The sequence below is a fragment of the Trypanosoma equiperdum genome (assembly GCF_001457755.1).
Source record: "Trypanosoma equiperdum strain OVI genome assembly, contig: ctg_211, whole genome shotgun sequence".
NCBI classification, from domain to species: domain Eukaryota; phylum Euglenozoa; class Kinetoplastea; order Trypanosomatida; family Trypanosomatidae; genus Trypanosoma; species Trypanosoma equiperdum.
Window position 1 is genome coordinate 50482 of NW_027124101.1, and position 2120 is coordinate 52601.

The 2120-nt window shown below is 48.6% G+C and overlaps 1 protein-coding gene across 1 annotated transcript; it reads left to right on the forward strand.

Annotated features, from left to right (window-relative positions):
- Positions 1 to 470: 470 nt before the first annotated feature.
- On the forward strand, positions 471 to 2000 carry TEOVI_000067100 (dolichyl-P-Man:GDP-Man1GlcNAc2-PP-dolichyl alpha-1,3-mannosyltransferase, putative; the record flags this gene model as incomplete). The annotated part of the gene is made up of 1 exon (XM_067224043.1): positions 471 to 2000. The coding sequence occupies one exon, from the start codon at positions 471 to 473 to the stop codon at positions 1998 to 2000; it is 1530 nt and encodes a 509-aa protein (XP_067080144.1).
- Between the last annotated feature and the right edge of the window lie 120 nt (positions 2001 to 2120).

Consider the following 2120-nt stretch of genomic DNA (forward strand, 5'->3'; position numbering starts at 1 on the left):
ATGGGTGGAGGGAGAAGGGACGGGGAGGCAAAAGGGAATTTTTCATTTGCCGATGAGTAAAGAGGTTGTTACTTCACAGGAATAGAGCGTACCGGTGCGGGAGGGAAGAAGGTGAAAGAAAGAATAAAGCAAAATAAAAAGAGGAAAAGAAAGGGGCATTTGTTAAGGTACCAAATATGCCTCTCTTCTGCTGACCATAGAAAGAGGAGGCAGTGTTCTTTTTCATGTTCCTTTTTTACTTGTTTGCCTCACTGTGTGAGTGTATATAGGTGCACCTCATCTCACCATACGGTTTTGGGGGAGGGAAATAGAGTCGCTACACTTTAATTACTACTACATAAACTCTCGTGACCGCCGTGTGGGGGCCATGTTGTCCTCGCTACCCAGGCATTTGCGGTGATACGTTATTTGACTTTTCCTCCTTCAATTTTACTTTGTTGTCTTTTAAAGGAAATATTCAAGAAAGCGTGATGATTTACGAACTTGCGCTACTTATATCCACCTTCCTTGGACTTTCCATCTTTGTTATTCCCTTTTCCCTGCTGCGAACATGGACACGTAGGCAGGCGAGTAGTCGTTTCGATTCTTCTTCTGCTCGTCAACGGCACCCAACGAAGTTGGATGAGCAGGTCAACGCGAAACGTCCGTTGAAGGTTGTGTTTCTTCACCCCGATCTTGGCATTGGTGGCGCCGAACGGCTTGTCGTTGACGCTGCTATTGCACTTCAGAGGTACCAGAAAGTGACGCCTGTGCAAGTTATTATTGTGACAAACCATCATGATCCCCAGCGTGCTTTTGCTGAGACGGTGGACGGCACAGTGACCGTGCAGGTATTCGGTTCGTGGCTTCCCGCCTCCATAAAGGGGCGAGCCAAAGTGTTTGCTGCAACCCTTCGCATGTGCTGGGCGGCGTGGGTTACGTGTTGGATGCACCCTGATGCGGACTGTTTCATGGTGGATCAAGTAGCCGCAGTTCTTCCGCTGCTCTCATTTGTGGCACCGCAAATTCCTCGGCTCTTTTATTGTCATTTTCCCGATCAGTGCTGTGACGGGAACCGCGATGAAAACCAGCAATACAAGAAGAAACCGTCTATCTTTCGCCTGCTTTATCGGAAGCTATTTGATGAGGTTGAAGTCTTTGCTATGAACTATGCCAGCAGTATCGTGTCGAATTCCAAATTCAGTAGAGCGGCTACTCTGAAGGTTTTTCCCAAACTAAGCAACAGGATTGACGCCGAGGCTGACATATTCTACCCTCCTGTGTCATTGGCTGTTAGGGAAGGAGCTAAACCTAACGGTGACACAAAAGTATTTGACACCGAGGAACTCGACAAGCTCCGGGACGCTATTCAGGGAAGAAGTGTGGTGCTCAGTATCAACCGCTACGAGCGTAAGAAGAACCTTGTATTGGCTATTGAAGCATTTGCACGTTTGTTAAACTCGGGGAAAACGACATGCAGTGGTGCTCCGTTGCTCGTTCTGGCTGGTGGGTACGACACACGGTTGGAAGAGAATGTTGCACATTTGAATGAGCTCCAAAAGGTTGCTGACACATACAAGCTTATGGATAGTCAGATTCTTTTCCTGAAGAATATAACCGAACTCGAAAAGCGCTACCTTCTTTCCCAATGTTGCTGTCTTCTCTACACACCCACATCGGAGCATTTCGGTATTGTTCCGACTGAGGCAATGATTAGTGCGAAGCCAGTTGTAGCTGTCAACCGCGGTGGACCATGTGAAAGTGTGGGTGAAGGTGGCACACTTTGTGACCCAACGCCTGAGGCTTTTGCGGAGGCTATACTTTTATATCTGAATGATGATGAATTAAGGAGGCGGGTGGGAGAGGCGGGAAGGAAACGGGCGAGCGATGTTTTCACTATTGAAAGGTTTGGGGAGAAGCTGGCCACACGTTTTGTGAAGCTATGGACTGAAACGAACGCGGCTATGGGCAGAGCGGCGTTTTGGGGGAAATGGCTTGAGGGAGGAAAAAAGGCGGACTGACTGAGGGGCTGCGATCGGTTTGCCCCATCCTGGTCACCTTCGCTTCTGTCGGTAGTGGTACCTGCTACATCAGCGGACTATCGGTCATCTCGTTCCTTTTTCATCCCTATCCTATCTGAG